Source organism: Plecotus auritus (genome assembly GCF_963455305.1).
Source record: "Plecotus auritus genome assembly, chromosome: 7".
Taxonomy (NCBI): Eukaryota; Metazoa; Chordata; class Mammalia; order Chiroptera; family Vespertilionidae; genus Plecotus; species Plecotus auritus.
In genome coordinates this window covers 47,286,179-47,306,414 of record NC_137774.1, presented here as the reverse complement: position 1 = coordinate 47,306,414, position 20,236 = coordinate 47,286,179, and the positions used below count along the sequence as shown (strand labels likewise).

At 39.7% G+C, this 20,236-nt stretch overlaps 1 protein-coding gene across 2 annotated transcripts in view; it reads left to right on the top strand.

Moving 5' to 3' along the window:
* Positions 1-18,883, top strand: part of LOC308255176 (myosin-8) — a gene marked incomplete at both ends in the record, with an annotated part of 31,850 nt that extends 12,967 nt beyond the window's left edge. For both annotated transcript variants that reach the window (XM_080682201.1, XM_080682200.1), the window contains 24 exons: positions 80-147; positions 1,721-1,808; positions 1,894-2,011; positions 2,373-2,496; positions 2,599-2,735; positions 4,204-4,459; positions 7,256-7,498; positions 7,589-7,765; positions 7,843-7,988; positions 8,082-8,172; positions 8,273-8,662; positions 9,062-9,188; positions 9,514-9,632; positions 9,759-9,955; positions 10,967-11,150; positions 11,234-11,399; positions 11,495-11,619; positions 12,877-13,185; positions 13,961-14,164; positions 15,810-15,935; positions 16,022-16,192; positions 16,379-16,483; positions 17,171-17,266; positions 18,731-18,883. In XM_080682201.1, coding sequence (XP_080538327.1) covers positions 80-147; positions 1,721-1,808; positions 1,894-2,011; positions 2,373-2,496; positions 2,599-2,735; positions 4,204-4,459; positions 7,256-7,498; positions 7,589-7,765; positions 7,843-7,988; positions 8,082-8,172; positions 8,273-8,662; positions 9,062-9,188; positions 9,514-9,632; positions 9,759-9,955; positions 10,967-11,150; positions 11,234-11,399; positions 11,495-11,619; positions 12,877-13,185; positions 13,961-14,164; positions 15,810-15,935; positions 16,022-16,192; positions 16,379-16,483; positions 17,171-17,266; positions 18,731-18,883 — 3,920 coding nt within the window. The remainder of the gene's footprint in view (positions 1-79; positions 148-1,720; positions 1,809-1,893; positions 2,012-2,372; positions 2,497-2,598; positions 2,736-4,203; positions 4,460-7,255; positions 7,499-7,588; positions 7,766-7,842; positions 7,989-8,081; positions 8,173-8,272; positions 8,663-9,061; positions 9,189-9,513; positions 9,633-9,758; positions 9,956-10,966; positions 11,151-11,233; positions 11,400-11,494; positions 11,620-12,876; positions 13,186-13,960; positions 14,165-15,809; positions 15,936-16,021; positions 16,193-16,378; positions 16,484-17,170; positions 17,267-18,730) is intronic.
* Positions 18,884-20,236: the final 1,353 nt, after the last annotated feature.

The window sequence follows — 20,236 nt, the reverse complement described above, 5'->3', positions numbered from 1 at the left end:
CCCATTCCCACAGAATGTTCACATACCATTCCAGCCTCTGGGATTCCATTTTAATTGATGTGTTTTCTTTTTACTTCAGACAGTGGTACAAAGAAAGGTGCTAAGAAGAAAGGCTCTTCTTTCCAGACTGTCTCAGCTCTTTTTAGGGTAAAGTACAGACTTAATTCAGAAAACCTATTAAGTTTCTATGAATTAACATTAATTATAGGATTCAGAATAAATTAGGAGGGAATTGAATGTTAATAAAAATCACCTCAAACATTTACTCTTGTCAGGGTATAGCCAAAGCAATACTTCTGGAAGGTTGGAGCTTTACCCATTGTTCCTCTTTATGATCATCTGATGTATTCAAGAATTCCAAAAATGCCTTAGAAGCTTTCTTATTGAATAATAATGCTGATTTTTAAAGAAGCACAGCTGAACTTCAAAGCTATCCCTGTGGAAAGCTGATCTTTATTCCACTTATGTAGCCCTTGATAATGTTCCTGAGTTCTTTGAGAATGAGCCTGAGATACATTCTTTAAAACATCCTTCCACCAAAACACATTTGTAGATTTAGTTTTTTGTAATATACAAAAATAACCTAAAGCCAAGTCTAGTGATTTAGATGGATGATTAAGTTAGAAACTATCTCTTGATATTAAAATAACAGTAATTTTACTATAAATAATGTGACTTTCTTACATGGCTTAAAAACAGACTCTTTTAAAGGGAATTGTATTAAATGTCTGGTCTAATGGCTGCTTTGTCAGAATCCTTTTATAACTAAAATACAGATTTAACTATAACCTAAACGGGAATACTGCCCTATTCTTTTTCTTTCTCAATACCAATCTGCATTATCTCACACAATAAACTGTTGTTTCATCAACTTATCTTTGTACATGTTTTCAATATTAAAAACTCATTACTTTTATTTCCTAATGGGTTAATGAGATGGGGAGTAGGCAACTCTGCCTTCTCAAAGAATATACCTAAGAAATACTGAGAAATGTTTGCATGTTAGTTTTCTATGGTTGAGTAAAACACCGTCATCTATCATAACCAATTACTCTATTTTTGGAATAACTACTCTGCTACACTCCAGACTGTGGATCATTTTCAGTATGGTACCTAAGATCCACCCACACAAGGTTATATAGTCTCATGATTTTAGACTCCTCAAAGAAAATAAAAATAAAAAAAGATGTTACACATTCCAGGGAATAATAAACTCAAGGAAGAAATGGCAAAAGTTGAAACAATTGCTAACCTAGGTTATCATTGTAAACCACTACTATAAAAATTATTAGTCCTGAGAGAGATGAAAGAAATCTTATAGGTACTCTCAATTATTTCCAGATGAGGTCCAGAGAGACAAAAAAGACTTTGTAGAATCAAGCAGCTCATTAGGCTACTAACTTTTCAGTTTGTTTATAGGATAGATCCTAAGTGTTAGAAATTAATATCTTGGAGAGCTACATTTCTTCCCAGTATTTTGGCCTTTTGGTTATTTAGCAGACTAAAATCTTGATGTCTTTAAAATACAGAGCAAAGGGGATATATGTGATACTTTCAACAATAAAGATCTTAAAAATAAATAAATAAAATACAGGGCAATTGAAGCCTCACAGACTTATACCTAATAGGTAAGAGAGTACATAGCTTAATTCCATATAATTAGGAAACAGAAATCTGAAATAGGAGTTTCTCATCAAGTCTCTTCTATCTGGTTTTCTAGGAAAATTTAAATAAACTGATGACCAATCTGAGGAGCACACACCCTCACTTTGTACGTTGTATCATTCCCAATGAAACCAAAACTCCTGGTAAGATATAAGAGCATGAAGTAATCAAACAGGCACAACTTCGAAAATTCAGAGCCCAGTAGTAAGTACTCTGATATCCTTTTAGGGGCCATGGAGCATGAACTTGTCCTGCACCAGCTGAGGTGCAATGGTGTGCTGGAAGGCATCAGAATCTGCAGAAAGGGATTCCCAAGCAGAATCTTATATGGGGACTTTAAACAAAGGCCAGTCTCTCTTTGTTGTATTTCACTGAATGCCATGAATATTTAATCATTTAATTATTGTCCTCTGTTCACTGTATTTCATGTATCCTGTTTAGTAAATATTATATAATTTAGAAGCCAAATAAGATAGTCTTGTGGTGGTAGGACAGGATAACAAGTTAGAAGAGGTGACATTTCTTAAAAATAGGAATGAGGCATGCATTAGACAGTGGAAAAATTATATTGTTTTACCATCTAAACTTAAAGGACAGCTGAATTTTCTAATATTTTTTACTCTTTCTCTGAGATTTTTATTGATGTTTCTTTTTGGTGTAATTTGATTTTCACATATGATCACACCTTTCTTTCTTTGATTGAACAGATACAAAGTTTTAAATGCAAGTGCTATCCCAGACGGACAGTTCATTGACAGCAAGAAGGCTTCTGAGAAACTTCTAGGGTCCATTGACATTGATCACACCCAATATAAATTTGGACATACAAAGGTATAGCTGTTATTTATTTACACCTGATCCAAGTACCTTCTGCCATCTCTGTGTCTCCTGTCCTATGGGGGATGCTGTGTGACTCTCCCTTTTTCTTCAAAGGTTTTCTTCAAAGCTGGCCTTCTGGGTCTTCTGGAAGAAATGAGAGATGACAAATTGGCCCAGATTATAACAAGAACTCAAGCCGTCTGTAGGGGATTCCTAATGAGGGTAGAATATCAGAAGATGTTGCAAAGGAGGTAAATATGCTATCAGAATTGTAAGGTCCCTTAGGGACTATCAATCAACCTTCATCACTCATTAACTCTTTCATTTTGTGGCTATGTGCTTTTCATCCAGTTCAAAACTCACCCTACAACTCATCAGCTTTTGCTGATCCTCTCACGCTTGGATTCCCTTCAAAACTTCTCTTCTCCCTGCAATTTGTCCCTTCCCATCCATCTCACATACAACTGCAGGAATAATTTGCAGTAAGCAATATTTTCATCATGCCACATCTCAGTTTGTGTTTCCCTGTGTTCTGCTATATCAAATCCAAGTTACCTTGCATGGCTGTCAAGCCCTCTCCATTCCCCACCTCATCTATCATTTCCAACCACACAGCCTTTCCAGCCAGTCTAAACAATCTGCTTATCTCCTATTTTCAGGTTTGCATAAGCCCTCTCTCCTCATCCTAATTTATCCATTTATGAATTCAAAACTTCCATTATTCCTTTCTCTAATTAACCTCACCCAGTTCTATCTACATAGCAATACTGCATTCCCTGTCCTCACACACACATTTTGCATTCATTTTGTTCATTAAGTACTTATTTAGGTCAGCATTATGCGTTCCCAAGTTATTTACATGTATCTGTCTACATTATGATTTGTGTCATAGTATATGCCTTCTCATCAGAGTTATGGTTCTTATAAATCAGACCTATAAAAATAGAATTTCCATTTCAGGAAGCTTGCGAAAACATACACATTGCTACAGGGTAGAATCTATTGCTACAGTTTGCCGAAAGGGTATCTTTTACTAGTATTTTACAATTTTATTTAAATAAAAGAAATTTTGGAGCTCAATCTGTGCTAAATGCCCTGAAGATATTAAAAATATAATGAGCAAGTAACAATCAGGCATTTCAAAGAATTTGAGAAAAGACAGTATATTATCTGAAGAAGCTAACAAAAGAAATTTATAGAGTGAATAATTCAGTGGTGAGTTAAATAAGAAGAGAGGCTTCAAGGAAGACATGATAAATCATAAGCTCAACTTAGGTAGGGCAATTCAGAAAGCAACCTATGCCATTTCGTAATTCACATCCATATGCCAACAGACAAGCAGCTCAATCAATTTACAATTGCCACATCCGCTCCCAAATCACTAATATTGTAGTATCTCGGATGATCTTAAAGTGGTACATGATGTTCATTCATGTAAAGTATTTCCTCTCTAAAGTCAGCTTCTTTGCTTGTTTGGTAGGACTTGAAAATGCAGAATTGTTAAATATAATCAGCACACATTAGCAAAGCAGTTATACTGAGGATTATTATAAGTGTGAGTGTGAAGATGTGCATACACATGTGTAAAGCCTGTATATAACATATACTTAATTTAACGTATCATTTATATGTGGAGGGTCATTAAAAGGGGAGTTTGCATATAAAAAATAATAGCATTGTCTCTAATAAGTCTACACTGATATTTCTGTGTCATTTCAGAGAAGCATTATTCTGCATCCAGTACAACGTCCGTGCCTTCATGAACGTCAAGCACTGGCCCTGGATGAAGCTCTTCTTCAAGATCAAGCCCCTGCTCAAAAGTGCGGAGACCGAGAAGGAGATGGCCACCATGAAGGAAGAGTTCCAGAAGACCAAGGATGAACTGGCCAAGTCAGAGGCAAAGAGGAAGGAGCTGGAGGAAAAAATGGTCTCTCTCTTAAAAGAGAAAAATGACCTGCAACTCCAGGTTCAATCTGTGAGTACTCCGTATTCTGAATGTACCATGTCACTGAACCTTTTCTGGAATTCACACACACTTTGGATTTACAAATGACCTTTTCTTGAAAAAGAAAATCTCAATTTTCCCTTTAGTATTTCATTTAACTTACAATATTCCTATGAGAAAGGCACAATTACTTCCAAATTACAAATGGAAAAGATCGAAGAATGCATTTACATGTCACAAATTTAACATGAAGAAATTAGTTTAAAGGCAAGCCCCCAAATTTCATTTTATCCTTCTGGCTTGTCTGCTTTATCCCAGCCTTAAAATATAGCTCTATTTTCTAAATGCATGTGTAGAGATTGTATTTAAATTCAAGAAACACAATATTCTCATTCCTCTTTGTATCTCTTTTCCTCAGCTCCCTTCCCTTCCCAAATTTAGCTCAATGAATTTATCTGAGTACTTGAACAGAACTACCAAGGTATAAGGTAGAGGGAAGTACCTTCTAAGATTCTTCCTTTGATACAGACGCCAAGTTCTTAAAGCTTCTGTTTATTAATTCAGGAAGGAGTTATAACCAGAGTGGGGGTAGGTTTGGCACCTACACTCTGGCTGAACACAATTTTACTTGATCCAACAAGCCCATGGATGTCATGAAGAAACTTGTGAAAATAATAGTTTTCCTAAAATTTTTAAGCTATTTCAACTTTTCCTTCTGATAACTTAACTTACATGCAAGTTATAGTTTCCCAGAAGCATAGGATCACAGTCTCTTCATCTTAACCTTTTGATAGGTATTATTATCAGTCAGTGAGTAAATATTTACTGAGTGTATCAATCACTATTAAAAATAGATGCAAAAGAACCCTGGGAAATCCCCAATATCATCCATTTAAGCCAGGGGTGGGGAACATCCTATAAGGCCTGCAAAATCATTTGGTCAGGTCCTGCCAAGTCATTTAGGGATGAGTTAATTAAATGTTTAACCAAATACAGCAGGCTAATTTTTAAGTTGATAATTTTGTATGGCCCATGAATGATGTTAGAAATATCCAAATGGCCCTTGGCAGAAAGATGATTCCCCACCCCTGATTTAAGCATTTTAAGCTTAAGATATAAATAAAACAAACACTGAAAAAAAAAAAAAAGAAATTACCCAGGCCAGTGTAATCTAATAAATTAGTGGCTTAACTGATTTTCATTTGAGTCCTTTAGTAACATAAAAATGTCATTGAGCTATGTGAGTTTTCAAAACTATATCTTCTTATATATTCTAAAATTTATTTTGAGGCTAAGGTAACTCTTAAAATGGAAATGAAAATTTTGGATAATTATAGCACTGTTATGGACTATCAAGAAGGTTTTGAGTGTGTAAAAATGCTTCAAGGAAATGTATTTGTAGGCCTAACATAGGTCTTTTTCTTTTCTTTTTAAAATTCATTCTACTAACTAGTTACTTGAGGTGAGTAGGCAATGCTCAAAAACAAAACTAACCAATTTGACTAAGTCAAAAAATCTTTGAATATTACAGCTGAAATGCTCTTAGCAATCATTTCTTCTAACCCCCCCCCCCCCTATTACATCTATTAGAGGCCCATTGCACGAAGAGATTCATGCAATAGGCCTTCCTTCCCCTGGCTGCTGGCACCGGTTTTCCTCTGGCACCCAGGACCAGGCCTTTGCTCTGGCCGCCGCCTTCAGTCTTCGCTCTCGGCGGAGCACCGCTCCTGTAGCTCCTGTAGCTCCCTCCGCCCCCGCCCTCCCCCTCATAGCAGGCGTCCCGCCCCGCCCGGCCACTTCCGCGCCTGCATGCGTGCTGCCCAGAGGCCCAGAGCAGCTGGGGTGCGGGGCCGTAGCCATCTTTGTCAGGTTAGTTTGCATACTCACTCCTGATTGGCTGGTAGGCGTCACGAAGGTACGGTCAATTTGCATCTTTCTCTTTTATTAGTGTAGATATACACTGAGTGGCCAGATTATTATGCGTTCAGAGATCATAATAATCTGGCCACTCAGTGTATTTGTATCTCAAATGGGTACCAAAAGTATTCTAGACTTCTGCTGGAGATCAACCACCTATTTGCCCTGAGCTTTCTATCAGCCAGTGCAAAGGGAAAAACTGATCAGGTGCACGATTTATAGTATCTTTGATATCAAATAAACGAGGTACTCAAGAGAAGTACACTGAGTGGCCAGATTATTATGCGTTCAGAGATCACAATAATCTGGCCACTCAGTGTATATAAAAGCCTAAGCAAACAACCAAACGACTGGTCAACCAGTAGCTATGATGCGCACTGACCACCAGGGACAGACATTCAACACACAGGATCGGGCTCCCTCCTGTCTGGATCAGGCCTGCAGGGATCGGGCCAAAACTGGCTATCAGACATCCTCTGAGGGGTCCTGGATTGCGAGAGGGTACAGGCCAGGCCAAGGGACCCCACCGGTGCACAAATCCATGCACTGGGCCCCTAGTATAATATAATTGAACATAGGAGGAATAAAGCAATAAAGGTCATACATATGCAGGCAAATTTGGGACAAGAACCCAAGCTTCCTTTGGTTCTTCCACTCTTCTACACACTGCTTTCTAAAATAGTCAATTTCTTCAGTCCACCCATTTGCAGATTAATTTGCTTCTACATCTACAGTCTTACTTCTAATTAGCTGCATTTCTCCAGGACACGTAATAATACTCAATTAAGTTTAATTTATATTCATACTGAAAAATTCATCAAAATGCAGTGAACACTACTATTTTTTGCAAAGAACAAGTTCCAAATAAGTAACAAAGTTCTCTAAGTATCTCACTGAATCTACTTATAGGAAGCAGATAGCTTAGCTGATGCAGAGGAAAGGTGTGAGCAACTGATTAAAAACAAAATCCAGCTGGAGGCCAAAATTAAAGAGGTGACTGAGAGAGCCGAGGATGAGGAAGAGATCAATGCTGAGCTGACGGCCAAGAAGAGGAAACTGGAGGACGAATGTTCAGAACTGAAGAAAGACATTGATGACCTTGAGTTGACACTGGCCAAGGTTGAAAAGGAGAAACATGCCACAGAGAACAAGGTAAGAGACATATTCTGCTGTACTATATAGAGATTCTACCATCCAATAAGCTGCTTTATAGTAGAGACAATTTCTTCCTTTATCTTCTAGGTGAAAAACCTCACAGAAGAGATGGCAGGCCTGGATGAAATCATAGCTAAGCTGACCAAGGAGAAGAAGGCCCTCCAAGAGGCCCACCAGCAGACTCTGGATGACCTGCAGGCAGAAGAGGACAAAGTCAACACCCTGACCAAAGCTAAAGCCAAGCTAGAGCAGCAAGTGGATGATGTAAGTGTATTTTTAATAAACATGTGAAAGATTTTTAATATACTTTCAATTTTTAACAAATTTTACTTTCTCATTAGCTTGAAGGGTCTCTGGAGCAAGAAAAGAAACTTAGAATGGATCTAGAAAGAGCAAAGAGGAAACTGGAGGGTGACCTAAAATTGGCCCAAGAATCCACAATGGATACAGAAAACAACAAACAGCAAATTGATGAAAAGCTTAAAAAGTAGGAACTCCAGAAAAAAAAAAAAAACACCTCTATGTGATATTATCATCAAATTCATATGGGTCCTAATATGTCTTGTTCTTCTTTCTAAAGGAAAGAATTTGAAATCAGCAATCTGCTAAGCAAAATTGAAGATGAACAAGCAGTAGAAATTCAACTCCAGAAAAAGATCAAGGAGTTGCAGGTGAGTCATCTCACTTTCTTTTTTCTGTATGCCCCTCCCCCCCCAAAAAAAACCCTGAAATTGAGATGAATGTACGTTCATGTGCTTGTGTCACTCCCAGGCCCGCACTGAGGAGCTGGAGGAGGAAATCGAGGCAGAGAGGGCCTCTAGGGCCAAAGCAGAGAAGCAGCGCTCTGACCTCTCCCGGGAACTGGAGGAGATCAGCGAGCGGCTGGAGGAAGCTGGTGGGGCAACTTCAGCCCAGCTTGAGATGAACAAGAAGCGGGAGGCTGAGTTCCAGAAAATGCGCAGAGACCTGGAGGAGGCTACCCTGCAGCACGAAGCCACGGCGGCTGCTCTGAGGAAGAAGCACGCGGACAGTGTGGCTGAACTTGGGGAGCAGATAGACAACCTGCAGAGGGTCAAGCAGAAACTGGAGAAGGAGAAGAGTGAGCTAAAGATGGAGATCGATGACCTTAGCAGTAACACAGAGGCCATTTCCAAAGCCAAGGTACCCAATACTGTCTCCAAATGATGTTAATTAATAACCTAGTAGAACACCCATTGTTCCTTGTCATTAAACATTGTTTGCAAGAAGTTTATAGCACTAATCTAATATTTTCTATTCTTATATATTACATTCTACTTCATTTTGATTTGACCCATTAAAATTAATTCAAAATCCACTTTAATATCAGTCTTGGGATAGATGAATGGGCTCCAACAGTGACCTCTTTAGGAACACTATGCACTCACCATGCTTGAACCCCAGCATGTTCCACAGAGTTGGTGCCATAAACTTCTACTCACACAACATGAATTTATTCACTGGAAAAATATTATAAGAATCAAGTTTTAACTTATTTTACTGCATACAATGTCTCACCTGTCACTGCCACATGTACCATAGGGCAACCTTGAAAAGATGTGCCGCACACTGGAAGATCAACTGAGTGAACTTAAGACTAAGGAAGAAGAGCAGCAGCGGCTGATCAATGACCTGACGGCTCAGAGAGCTCGCTTGCAGACGGAATCAGGTAAAGACCTTTCTCTGAATCCTGAAACTTTGTACTAGATAAAAGCGATTCCAGGAGTTCTTAATAAATAGCAATACTTCCATATTAGAGTGGATTAAGCAAACTATCAGAATTTGCTGAGCAGATCAAAAAGAAAAAAATAAGCAAGAATCAGCAAGCAAGTTTACTTGTTACACTCCTGTGGCAACTCTGCCCTTTAATCTCCAGTTCTAACCAGTTCTATAACACTTAGAAGTATATATTTGTTATATACAAATATAAATATAAAAGCATTAGGCCAATTTTTAATGCCATTAACAAATCCCTTTACTTACATTATTCTTAGGTGAATATTCTCGACAATTAGATGAGAAAGACGCTTTAGTCTCTCAGCTTTCAAGGAGCAAACAAGTATCTAGTCAGCAGATTGAAGACATGAAACGTCAGCTAGAAGAAGAAACTAAAGTGAGTTTTACCAAAGATCTTCTTGGCTAATCATATCTAAACATGTCCAGTTAGGTTCTACTCCAAATGTGTAAATTAAATATCACTGAATAAATGAATTTAAGTCATTGACTCATATTTCTGTAGGCCAAGAACGCCCTGGCCCACGCCCTGCAGTCCTCCCGCCATGACTGTGATCTGCTGCGGGAACAGTATGAGGAGGAGCAGGAAGGCAAAGCTGAGCTGCAGAGGGCACTGTCCAAGGCCAACAGCGAGGTTGCCCAGTGGAGGACCAAATATGAGACAGATGCCATTCAGCGCACAGAGGAGCTGGAGGAGGCCAAGTATGTACAAGTGAATTCTGGGGGAGGAGATGCCCAACTCAGCAACTCCCAGAAGCAGTTGTGAGGACATTGATGACAATGGAAACATAACATAGCAGAAGCTAACAATTACTGAGTGCATACTGTGTGTCAAATGTTATAAATACATTAGCTCATTTAGTTTTCATAGCAACATTATTATTATTATCCCATTAGAGATGAGGAAATTGAAGCTGTGAGAGGTTAACTAACTAATCCAAGGGCATATGATTAATAAATGTTACAGCTGGGATTAGAACCAGATATTCTGATTCCAGAGCCCACTGTAAGCATTGCAGTAGAAAGAGATAGCTCTTGAAACTCATGTTAGAGGCCACCCAACAATACATAATGTCCAGGATTGGTCTAAATCGAGTGAAGCCTTAGTCTGTATACAGACAAAAGGGGACCCTTCAAGTAGCTCTTCTTGGGCATCAAGGCTAAAGACTTGCCTGAAACTTAAGGATGTATAGGTGGCACAAAACTAGGAAATTAAAACGTAGGTGATTCAGAAAGGGGGAAAAAACCCGCCTTTGTTTAAATTGCATGAATTGTCCTGATTTACCCATCAACTTCTTTCTCTGGTGAGATTGTTCAACTTTGATGAGAAGAAACTGGCTATATTTTCTTTAGAGAAAAAGTACATAAAATAAAATGGAAACTTTGAGATAAAAAATTAATATGCTCAGTATATTTTTGCCCAATAAAATATCTAGTCAGCTCAAATACTTTTTAAGATATATAAATCAATCGATAAAATTGTTCTGGCCACACATTCTCCACAATCATACTCAATCAGAAGTCCTGATACTAAGAGCAGTCTCTAAGAATTCAACAACTTACCGAGGATTTGAATCACCATTTATCAACCTAGGAAGTAGTTCTGGCTACCAGTTTTGAAAACCATGTTATTTGCCATGGAAACAGGACTGTGAAAGGAGGCCAAGGAAGTTATCGCTTGCACTATCTTTAAATGCCTGGCTAACTTTTCAGGAAGAAGCTGGCCCTGCGTCTGCAGGAAGCCGAGGAGCATGTGGAAGCTGTGAATGCCAAGTGTGCCTCCCTTGAGAAGACAAAGCAGAGGCTCCAGAATGAAGTGGAGGACCTCATGCTTGATGTGGAGAGATCTAATGCTGCCTGCGCAGCCCTGGACAAGAAGCAGAGGAACTTTGACAAGGTGGCCCAGCCTGCTTAACCTTTATCAATGCTTACTTGGTCTCCCTCTCTCCTGACATTGGCTGATGATTTACTGCTTTTCAGATCTTATCAGAATGGAAACAGAAGCAGGAGGAAACTCAGGCTGAACTTGAGGCCTCCCAGAAGGAGTCCCGTTCTCTCAGCACTGAGCTGTTCAAGATCAAGAACGCCTATGAGGAATCCCTGGATCAACTTGAAACACTAAGGAGAGAGAATAAGAATTTGCAGCGTAAGTCCTCTTGAATTTCCCTACCCAACATAGCCTGACTGGACCTTTCCATGTTGCCATCAGCTCACCACTTCTCCCTTGCCTGTTCACCACAGAAGAGATTTCTGACCTCACTGAGCAGATTGCTGAGGGTGGGAAGCAAATCCATGAATTGGAGAAAATAAAGAAGCAAGTGGAACAAGAGAAATGTGACATTCAGGCTGCCTTAGAGGAAGCAGAGGTACATATTACTAGGTTGTTGGGGGATGAAAATCAAAGACAAACATTAGTGAAAACACTCAAAGTGGATAGTGATAGTGTAAAGTATATATCTTATCATCAAGCTGGTGAGAAGTTGAACTTGTATAGCTTTATAAAGGGAATTAGGCAATAGTAATCAAAAGCCTTAAAAATGTAACTACTATGACTCATCAATTCTCTTTCTAAGAAAATAATCTTAAATGGAAGTAAAGTTTTAAGCACAGAGATGTCCAATCCAAGAACAAGATTAAGAAAAGTATGGAACATTCACATGATGTAATTTTATACAGAAATTAAATATAATTAACAAAGAGAAATATTTATTGTAGATGATTTTAAAGCAATATACATATTTGCATATACAATATAATTTTATTACATAGAAATACATATAAAACTAGAGGCCCAGTGCATGAATTCATGCACCGGTGGGGTCCCTTGGCCTGGCCTGCAGGGATTGGGCCGAAACCGACTCTCCGATATCCCCCGAGGGGTCCTGGATTGCGAGAGGGTGCAGGCCAGGCTGAGGGACCCCACCAGTGCACTATCAGGGCCAGGGAGGGGCCACAGGAGGGTTCCAGGGCGTGTTCGGCCCATCTAGCCCAGTCCCAATCAGCCAGACCCCAGCAGCAGGCTAACCTACCAGTCTGAGCATCTGCCCCCTGGTGATCAGTGTGCATGATAGTGACTGGTCAAATGGTTGAACAGTCGGAGGGACAATTAGCATATTAGGTTTTTATATATATAGACTGGAAAAAGACTAGGAAAATGCATAACATTAAAATGGTTATCTCTGAGGTCACAACATGAAGTTTTTTTCCTTTGTTTTTATATATTGCCCCCATGTTCTATAATGAGCACGTATAATGTAATCAGAAAAAAGTATGTTTTAAAACTGAGAATTTCTACAACAGGAATGAAAATATCACACATGAACATTTTACTTTATAAAACAGATTAAGAGGTCACATAAGTTTAATCATATAATTTTTATTAGCACTTACATGAGTAATATTGTATAGTACTTTATACTTTACAAAGCACCTTTATTACAGAGCTGCCCTGTATAATCCAGGACTGAATAAACAAAAGAATGATTTACCTAACAGGCTCCTAGAACTATTGTATTGTACTTTGTAAAATTACATAAACTGATATTAATAAGTTTGCCTCACAAGAAATATATTCCAAATATTCAAGTTATTTTCCATTACTAATCGATCACTGTTTTGTTAAGGCATCTCTTGAACACGAAGAGGGAAAGATCCTACGCATCCAGCTGGAATTGAACCAAGTCAAGTCTGAAATTGACAGGAAAATTGCTGAAAAGGATGAGGAAATTGACCAGCTCAAGAGAAACCACATTAGAGTGGTGGAGTCGATGCAAAGCATGCTAGATGCTGAGATCAGGAGCAGGAATGATGCTCTGAGAGTCAAAAAGAAGATGGAGGGAGACCTTAATGAAATGGAAATCCAGCTGAACCATGCCAACCGTTTGGCTGCAGAGAGCTTAAGGAACTACAGGAACACCCAAGGGATCCTGAAGGTAAATGAGTCCACATTTAACAGTTCAGATAAGTCAGGCAAGTTACTGGTCTTCCATTCCTCTAAAACCCTTCTTGTTAAACCATCCTTTTTTTTTCTTTTACCAAATTATACAGCTCACTGTATGGAAACAACTAAATTAAATGCACAAAGAATATTTTTAAAGAAAATTATGGTATGAGAGCAAGTGCAAGACTGGCACCAAATGGCCTGAGATTGAGTTTTAGTTTTACTAGATGCCTGATTTTAGGCAAGTTATTTAACCCCTCAGAACCTGTTATTGTGAGAATCAAATGAGACAACAGATATCAAGTACTGTGTAGAGCATATGGAAAATGTTCCATAAATGATAGACAGTAGGACTTGCACATGAAAAAATAACTAATGTCATAAATGGAACAGGAGTCTGTCTCCTGATAAGTCTTTCCTATGTGAATTAGTGACATCACCATATTCATGCTCTTTCAAATGACAGGCCTGTCATTTCCTGTTCCTGGTACCAATACATTCTCCTAGTTCATCCTCAAGGATATTCATATCCTCTTCAGAGGGTCTAAGGCAGCCATGGGCAAACTACGGCCCGCGGGCCAGATCCGGCTGTTCTATCCGGTTCTCTTGCTCTCCCCTCCGCTCCTTTACTTTGAATTTATATTAGGTCACACAAACACTCCATCCATGCTTTTGTTCCGGCCCTCCGGTCCAGTTTAAGAACCCATTGTGGCCCTCGAGTCAAAAAGTTTGCCCACCCCTGGCTAAGGCCTTTTTTTACTTAACAGGACACCCAGCTACACCTGGATGATGCTCTCCGGGGCCAGGAAGACCTGAAGGAGCAGCTGATGATGGTTGAGCGCAGAGCCAACCTGCTGCAGGCCGAGGTGGAGGAACTGCGGGCATCTCTGGAGCAGACGGAGAGGAGCAGAAAAATCGCAGAACAGGAGCTGCTGGATGCCAGTGAGCGTGTCCAGCTCCTGCACACCCAGGTGAAACCCTCACATCAACAAATGCTGGTGTATTGTTAAGTGATGAATCAGAATTATAGTGTGAAATTACTCTATTTTTATAAACTACAGTGTCCCAAAAAATGTATACACACTTTGAATGATTATAAAGAGTTTATTAACATGTATTCATTTTCACAGTTTAAAAGAATCTACAGAAATGAATAATTTTTTTGTCAATGCCTGTTTTCAAACTGATGACAGTTCTGGTACAGCCACTGCTGATAACGCAAATCAATGGAATCACAAGCATCAAGAACATTTCCTTCGGTATTTGTGTACCTTCAATTCATCAACTGTTGCTGGTTTTGTACTGTAAACTATCTTTTATGTATCCCCATAAAAAAGTCTAGTGGACAAATTTTCTTTGTTTAAAGTTTAGTCCTGCTTCACCCATTATTTCAAATCAGTTAAACCTGAAAAGGAGTGAAAATTAAGTGAATTATCAGCTGTTACAGTGTGTATACATTTTTGGAGGGACAGCCTGTGTCCCCCCCAAAAAAAATGTATACACACTTTGAATAATTATAAAGGCAATGTTTGAATTTCAACTGCGTCTTCAAACTTCCAGTAACATTTTAGGATGAATTTCCTTTGTTCAAAGCTTAGTCTGGCTGAAAAGAATAAAAACATCAACTGAAAAAAAAAACAAAAAAACACCAATTGAGCTATCAACTGTTAAAGTGTGTATACATGTTTTTGGGATTCTCTGTACACACACACACACACACACACACACACACACACACATATATATATTAAAGGATGGGCACTATAACTAAAATATTAATAGCAGTTATCTTGGGGTGTAGTGTTACAAATATTTTATATGTGTGTTCCTATTTGTAAATTTTAGATTTTCTACCCCCAAAAAAGAGGGCATTACATTTTATTTAAAAATAAGGTTTGGTTCTTTATTTTGAAAACCATAATGTGGACTAATCATGAACAAAGATATCTATTGACTCCAAAATGTGAAAATGTTCCTTGCAGCATTTCCCATCAGGGGCACGTCAGCATTTAGCTTGTTGTGTTTATTGTCCCTATGCCTTGCAGGATGTTTAGTATCCCTGACTTACCCAGACAGTAAATGCAGTAGCACCCCTTAGTCATTTTGACAACCAAATATTTCCAAGTACCCATTAAGGCAGTAAGTAGTGCTTTCCTTTGAGAACCAGGGATTGACATTTTAAGAAAATGTTTTCATAAGAGTAATCCAGCATTCCCCTAAGGACCAAAGCATGAAAGTTCACAGAGAACAGATTCCTTCCAACTGAGAAACTCCCAGTACCACACTCACAAAAGGAATTTATTCTTTTCTAATATTCTCAGCCTTTTATGGTACAGTATGAGTGATGTCCAGTCAAAATATAACTGAGAGAGCACATAATTTACAGACATTCTTAAATCTCAGAACTCCTTATGCATAAATCAGGTGTACCTTGGGCAATGGTGAAAGCAGGGGGGAACTCCAATCTTGTAAATAATTATTTTGTACTTAACAAATATTTAAAGTTTATTGAAATGTTGCTATTAGTCCCTTGCATGAGCCAACAGGTAAGACATTTATAAAATCCCAAGAGGGCAAACTATAAGGCTTGCTAATTCCCACTGACTATTTTTACAGAACACCAGCCTGATCAACACCAAGAAGAAATTAGAAAATGATGTTTCACAACTCCAGAGTGAAGTGGAAGAAGTCATTCAAGAATCACGCAATGCAGAAGAGAAGGCCAAGAAGGCCATCACTGATGTAAGATGAGCATTTGTTTTACTGACACACATTTGTGACCTGCCGTTACCAGGTTTCCTTATTTTCTTTACTTATGTGCTAATTAGGCGGCCATGATGGCTGAGGAGCTGAAGAAGGAGCAGGACACCAGCGCCCACCTGGAGCGGATGAAGAAGAACCTGGAGCAGACGGTGAAGGACCTGCAGCACCGTTTGGATGAGGCTGAGCAGCTGGCCCTGAAGGGCGGGAAGAAGCAGATCCAGAAGCTGGAGGCCAGAGTGGGTATCTCAATCTCTCCAAATCTGGGAAGGGAAAAAGGGCACTCCCTCTACGCATCTCTCTTCCTTCATATTGACTCCTATCCTTGTCCTGGGGCTGGGGACATCCACGTAATTCCTTCAGTAGGGTCCTGAGCTAATTAATATCCTCCAAGACTGACCTATAAGTATCTTTCTTGGTTGCAGATACGTGAGCTTGAAGGAGAAGTTGAAAATGAACAGAAACGCAATGCTGAGGCTGTTAAAGGTTTGCGGAAACATGAGAGAAAAGTAAAGGAACTTTCCTACCAGGTAAGGGAATAGCTTTCTAGAATATCCAGACTTCTTGCCCAGTGGGAAATTGGAAACCTGGTGACAATCTATGTGTCACTCACAAATAGACACATTAACTTGGTACATATAAGAGGCAAATGACACAGGTGCTTATCACAGGCATATACTAAGCTTGGAAAATCAGGAAAGCTTTTAGATAATAACATAAGAAAGAGCAATAAGTTTTAAAGCCAGATAAGTGGGTATTAGCTCTAATTTGGCCTCTTTTATTTTTTAAACTTGGGTAGATTACTTAACACTCTAAAAACCTTAGTTTCATCATCTATAATGTAGAGTAACAACATCTACTCTCCAAGGTAGGAAGATAAGGATTAGAAAAGATGTTTACAGGGTGGGGCAAAAGTAGGTTTACAGTTGTGAGTATGCGAAATAGTTTATCCTTGTATTATTATTTCTTAATTGTTGTATTATTTTCCATATGAATAACTATAAACCTACTTTTGTCCCACCCTGTATAATTACCTAATACAGTGCCTGCAAATAGTGGACATTTAGTAAGAGTGGTGACTATTATTATGAAGAACGCCTCAGAGTTTACCACCTTTACCCCAGGCCCACTGCCATCATACCAGAGTGATTTATTTTACCACCTATGGTAGACTTATTTCATGGGGTTGAATGCAAATCATTTTTTCAAACTTGCAGAGTGAGGAGGACCGCAAGAATGTTCTCAGACTGCAGGACTTGGTAGACAAATTACAGGCAAAGGTGAAATCCTATAAGAGACAAGCTGAGGAGGCTGTAAGTATCTTTAAACCTTTGGGGAAAGAAAAAAATGGGGGGTGGGGAATAGAAAGTATATAAAGAGACTGTGTTAATGAGAAACAAGAAGAAAAGTAAGAATATACAACTCATATTTTAAAAGGTGTTTTTATAAATAGAAATTTACCCTAAAATCCTAACTACAGAATAAGACTACAAGAGGAGATATTTTTTTTTATTAAACAACTAGAGGCCCAGTGCATGAAATTCGTGCATGGGGGGTGGAGGATGGGGAGACCTCAGCCCGGCCTGCACCCTCTCGCAATCCGGGACCCCTCAGAGGATGTCCAACTGCCATTTAGGCCCAATCCCACAGGGATATCTGTGGGATCAGGTCTAACCCGTCAGTCAAGACATCCCTCTTGCAATCTGGGACTGCTGGCTCCTAACCGCTCACCTGCCTGCCTGCATGCCTGATTGCCCCTAATCATTCTGCCTGCCTGCCTGATTGCCCCTAATCATTCTGCCTGCCTGCCTGATTGCCCCTAACCATTCTGCGTGCCTGCCTGATTGCCTCTAACCACCTCAGCCCCTGCTGCCAGCTTCGTCCAGAATGACGTCCAGAAGGTTGTTTGGCTATCTGACCTAATTAGCACATTACGCTTTTATTATATAGGATTTGTAAGGTTTGTCGGGGGGGAGGGATGGGAGAAAGTTCTAACTAACTCAACTTACTTGATAACTGTAAAAGATATATAGTAGAAACTATAATTAACACCATAGTAAGTATTCCTCTCCCTCTAGAAATGCACAAACTCAAGTTTGGCATTTTCAAATACCAAACTTAAATCTTTTATCCCAGCTGACTTATTTGCTCACTACCAGTATCATCATCAGGGGCTCCTCTCTCCACATTGCTATAGCAGTAAGGAGATGTCAGAAGATCCTCCAGTTTCCCTTTTTCTAGTTGTTTCTCATTCTTCCAAATGCAGTGTGGTAGGCAAGAAGTAGGTAGGAAGTAAGGAAAGGAAGGAAGAAAGGGAGAGGCACAAATAGTAGTAATAAGTCCAACCAACAGAGGCATACTTTCTTCCTACCCCACTTTTCCCCTTTCTCTCTATTCCAAAGTAAAAATATATGGCAAAAAAGTTTTAAGTGGGGTTTTCCCAAAGTTATCATCTGGCCTGACATTTACTTACTAAATTCTGTAATGGAGGGTAACTGGGTCTCTTCCTCTTTTCCACCCAACCCATACATCATAAATGGATTTCACATTTGTATGGGTTTGACATAATAAGTTGTCCCTTCCATTTCAAATGTTTCTTCTTTTATTCTTTAAAGTAAAAAATGTAACTGAAGTTATAAGTTCTGTCCAGATTTGAAGTCAGACATGGCAAACTAACCATAAGAAGAAAATAGCTGAGTTGAGGAAATAACCCTGTTTGGTGAAAAGTGCAATAAGAACCACAAAGTCTAATTCTCACATTTTCTCTCTATTCTCAGGAGGAACAATCCAACGCTAATCTTGCTAAATTCCGCAAACTCCAGCACGAGCTGGAGGAGGCTGAGGAGCGGGCTGACATTGCTGAGTCCCAGGTCAACAAGCTGCGGGTGAAGAGCCGCGAGGTTCACACAAGAGTCATAAGTGAAGAGTGATCCCTGATGCTATGGAATGACTGAAGAGAGGCACAAAATGTGCTATTTTTGGTCACTTATTTTATGATGTTTATTTTTCCCTTAATGTTGAGTAAAGAAAAATTACAATAAACTTATAAATTAAACAACATTGTCATTTTTATTTCCAAAATTATTTGCTCTTAAATACAGTTCTCACCTAGCTATTATTTTTAATGCTTTGCAGAACATTCAATATTCTGTACCTCCATCACCACCCAACATCACCTTTCCCACCACTCCCACCATATAATTATCTTTTGCTATCTTGACCTCACTAAATCTCTAGATTATTAAAAATTACTAAGGAAAAGACTCCCTGGGACTTCCCCTTCAGACCGAACCCATTCATTTATCCACTCCACAAAGAGTTATTGAGTATCTACTATGTGTCAGGCACTGTTCTAAGTTCTGTGGGTGTTGCTGTGAACATAGTTCCTATCCTCTGGGTGCTTATATTCTACAAGGAAAGAAAGGCAATGAACAGCTAAGAAGCTATGTAATAAATCAGATGGTAAATGCCAATCTTATATAATAAAATCATAATGTGCAAATCGACTGAACGGAGGAACAACCGCTTGCTATGATGTGCATTGACCACCAGGAGGCAGACGCTCAATGCAGGAGCTGCCCCCTGGTGGTCAGTGCACGCCACTCAGCCAAAAGCGGGGAGCGGGCCTAAGCCGTCAGTTGGACATTCCCCAAGGGCTCCTGGACTGCCAGAGGGCGCAGGCAGGGCTGAGGGAACCCCCAGAGTGCATGAATTTCGTGCACTGGGTCTCTAGTGGGAAATAAAAACATATGGCAGTTAGTATTTTGCATAGTCAAGGAAGCCTCTCTAATAAGACATTTGAGCAGAGACCTGAAGGAAGCAAGAGAATAATAAGCTATGTGAGTATATGAGGGTAGAGGGAAAAACAGGAAATGCAAAGGCCTAAAACAGGGGCAGGTAGACACGTCACAAGAGAAAGAGAGGAGGCCAGCAGGGCTGGAGAATGAGCAAGACAGAAAATATATATATGTGTGTGAGTGTGCGTGTGTGTGTGCGTGTGTGTGTGTGTGTGTGTGTGTGTGTGTGTGTAATATGCAAATCAACTGGACGGAGGAACTACTGGTGGGCTATGATGCAAACTGACCACCAGGGGGCAGGCGCTCAACGCAGGAGCTGCCCCAGCCCACAGGCCCCGATCGCCCAATCAGGGTCTGCCGGCCAACCTCTCAGTCTCTCCCTGCGGCCAGCAGGCTCCGATCGCCCGATGGGAAATGGGGAACCAGGGGTGGGTGGCAGACATGGGTGGCACCGGGGCCCCATTCGCCCCACTGGTCGCCCCACAA